Source organism: Physeter macrocephalus, chromosome 16 (genome assembly GCF_002837175.3).
Source record: "Physeter macrocephalus isolate SW-GA chromosome 16, ASM283717v5, whole genome shotgun sequence".
Classification (NCBI taxonomy): domain Eukaryota; kingdom Metazoa; phylum Chordata; class Mammalia; order Artiodactyla; family Physeteridae; genus Physeter; species Physeter macrocephalus.
Window position 1 is genome coordinate 14,373,387 of NC_041229.1, and position 3,347 is coordinate 14,376,733.

Genomic DNA, 3,347 nt, shown 5'->3' on the forward strand with positions numbered 1-3,347 from the left:
CCGGGAGGATCCCACATGCCGCAGAGCAGCTGGGCCCGTGAGCCGTGGCCGCTGAGCCTGCGCGTCTGGAGCCTGTGCTCCGCAACGGGAGAGGCCACAGCAGTGAGAGGCCCGCGTAACGGAAAAAAAAAAAAAAAAAAAAAGGGAGACATGTACCACAATATTCATTGCAGCGCTATTTACAATAGCCGGGAACGGAAGCACCCTAAGTGTCCATTGACAGATGAATGGATAAAGAAGTTGTGGCACATATATACAATGGAATATTACTCAGGCATAAAAAGAAATGAAATTAAGTTATTTGTAGTGAGGTGGGTGGACCTAGAGTCTGTCATACAGAGTGAAGTAAGTCAGAAAGAGAAAAACAAATACCGTATGCTAACACATATATATGGAATCTAAAAAAAATGATTCTGATGAACCTAGGAGCAGGACAGGAATAAAGACGCAGACATAGAGAATGGATTTGAGGGCACCGGTGGGAAGGGTAAGCTGGGAGGAAGTGAGAGAGTAGCACTGACATATATACACTACCAAATGTAAAATAGATAGCTAGTGGGAAGCAGCCGCATAGCACAGGGAGATCAGCTCGGTGTTTTGTGACCACCTAGAGGTGTGGGATAGGGAGGGTGGGAGGGAGGCACAAGAGGGAGGGGATATGGGGGTATATGTATATGTATAGCTGATGCACTTTGTAATACAGCAGAACGTAACACACCATTGTAAAGCAATTATACTCCAATAAAGATGTCAAAAAAAAAAAGCCAAGAAAAAATTGTAAAAAAAAAAAAGTCCTCAGGGAACAGATATTTCCATACTTTCCAAACTGTCCTGGCTCCTCCTGCCTAACTGAACTCTCCCTTAGCCTGAAGCTCCCCTCTGCAGCCCAGCATCACCACTGGCTGACCCTAGGAGTGGTGGTAACAAGTCTGATGATGGCCCTGCTTATCACTGCTAAGAGCTTTCCTTGCATTGTCACCTGGAATTCTGACAACAACTTTAGGAGGCAGGTGCCATTATGAACTCCCGTTACAAATAAGGAAATGGAGGTTTAGAGAGTTAGGGTTTATTTCCCAAGGCCACATAGCAGTCAGGTGTTAGAGCCAGGATTTTGATCAGTGTCTGTCTAGTTCTAAAGCTCTTTGCTGCCTCTCCACACCTTCCCTGAAGGAGCTCAAAACATGATCTTATGGCCCCGATGCTCCTGGTTTGAGAAGCAAGGGAGAAAGAGCAGGTCAGTCAGATATTTCCTGGACTTTCAGAGTTTGGTTCATGGTCAGGAACCTGGGTGAGGAGGGGTCCCTCCTGCCTCCTGGGGTGAAGCCAGGACACAGTGTCACCAGTTGAGCCCCCAGAAGCCAAAAGGTTGAGGGACCCCAGCCCAGGACGGAAGTTCACGTTACCTCCTCTGGTTGCAGAACCTGGGGGTCCCGGGTTGGAAGCTGCACAGGGCTTTCTGGGACAGGGAGAGCCCGACTCTAAATTATATACTTGTACCTGCCTTGGATGACCCTGAACCTGGCCCTGTCTTCTCTCTCCACTATGGCAGGGCACGTGCTCAGAGTAGGCAGGCTCATCTTAATATTAGTCTGAGCCAAACTGGCCTAGGACAGTAAATCTGCTGACGCGCTGCACACCCACCACCGTTTTGGGCCAGCCAAGGTCAAGAGGAATGATTTGGAGTTGTCTGCATCCCACGTCCTGATAGGGTGCTCAGGGATCTGGGTGGTGTTTGTGTCGTGTATCTGCATTTCCACTGCCACGAAGTCGAAATGGACCTGCCCAGTCAGGGCTTGGGGACCTGTCCTAGCCCTGTCCTCGACTGCCACACCCCCTGTCTGCCTCAGTGCCCAAGTGGAGAATGAGGCGTTGGACCGGATGATCTCTGAGCGTCCTCCAACGAGTTGAAGGCGGCTGCAGGCTCCTGGAAGGCTGTCCTGGCCTGGTGAGCAAACACATGGCCTCGGCCACATCTCTACACGCTTCGTGATGACCCACACTTCTGCACAACTTGGTTTTTATCCAGGTACTTTACACATGTTACCTCATTGGTTCTCTGATCCCTCTGAGGGAGGCAAGATGTTTTACAGGTGAGGAGACTGAGGTTAAGAGAGGTTGAGGGACTTACTCAAGGTCACATAGCAGCAAGAAGGGGCAGCGCCGGGATCCCCGACCCGGGTGTCCTGATTCCTAGGCTGGTCCCCTCAGCCCTACTTCCTGCGTGAAAGCTGCGGTCAGTAGCCTGCTGTGGCTATGGGCGTGGGTGAAGATGGGGACTCAGTCACAGGATGTGCGGGCTGAAAGGGAGGGACTGTGGGGGTCGGGGCTCGCTCAGTTTACTCTTCTTTACCCTAGAGTGGCCTGCCTGGGATAACAGTGGCTCTCAGGCTCCTGCCACGGTGAAGCCAGAGCTCAAGGTGGGGAGGGGTGCTGTCTGCCTGGGCATCTTCCCCGATGCCTCCTCCCTGTCCCCCTCCTCATAAGCAGACATGCTGCCTGCTCCTCCCAGCAGGGCTGAGGATCCACCCCGCTCTCTGTCTGCAGACTTGGGGAAGAGCAGGCAGGGGGCCTGGCTGCTGTGCCATCGCCTGAGTGGCTTTGTAACTGGTGCAAACTGTGCTTTCCCCGCAGAAGAAATCATCTGGCATAGAATCCATCTGGGTAGATGGGGACTGAGTTCATCTCCCTCTCACTCTGAGGGGAAGGTTCCCTTCAGAAGAGGGGTGGATACAAAGCTCTATGCAGATCACCTGGCCTTGACTCTGCTGGGGTGGGGAGCGCTCTGAGGTGAGGGCAGGGCAGGGGAGGAGTGGGTGGGAGCTGCCACTTGCTGTAGGGGTGGAGGGGGGCAGTAAGGAGGCATAGGGGCCGGGGTGAGGGCTGCCACTTACTGAGGACAGCCACGGCCATGATGGTCAGCAGGCTCAGCAGTGCTGCGATGATGGGGAACCCCACCTTTCTGAAGGTCTCCAGGGAGGTGCGGGATTTGTGCAGGGGGGTGACATCTGTGAGGGGGAGGGGAAGAGCCTGCAGTCAGTACTCGGAGGCCACCCCTGCCAAGGCCCATAGCTTCCCCACCCTCTGGCCCGTGGTGCGGATCCCAGGAAAACTTTGGGGACCGTTTTGGTTGATGCTGGGGTTATTCCTGCAGACTAGGCTTAGCTTCCTCAGCATAGGGGCCCCCCACCTCCTTTCACTTACGCAGGCTTGTCTATCTTTCACAGGTGCTCCTCTAGCCCATGGCACCTTCTCTTTGTCTTTTTTTTTTTTTTTTTTTTTTTTGTGGTATGCAGGCCTCCCTCTGTTGTGGCCTCTCCCGTTGTGGAGCACAGGCTCCGGGCGCGCAG

The 3,347-nt window shown here is 53.3% G+C and overlaps 1 protein-coding gene across 3 annotated transcripts in view; it reads right to left on the minus strand.

Annotated features, from left to right (window-relative positions):
* TMPRSS4 (transmembrane serine protease 4) overlaps nt 1-3,347 on the minus strand; it is a 39,156-nt gene that overhangs the window by 15,570 nt on the left and 20,239 nt on the right. For 2 of the 3 annotated variants that reach the window (XM_055091602.1, XM_055091603.1), the window contains exon 3: nt 2,892-3,005. The exons of the other annotated variant lie outside the window; for it this stretch is intronic. In XM_055091602.1, coding sequence (XP_054947577.1) covers nt 2,892-3,005 — 114 coding nt within the window. The remainder of the gene's footprint in view (nt 1-2,891; nt 3,006-3,347) is intronic. 3 annotated transcript variants of the gene reach the window in all.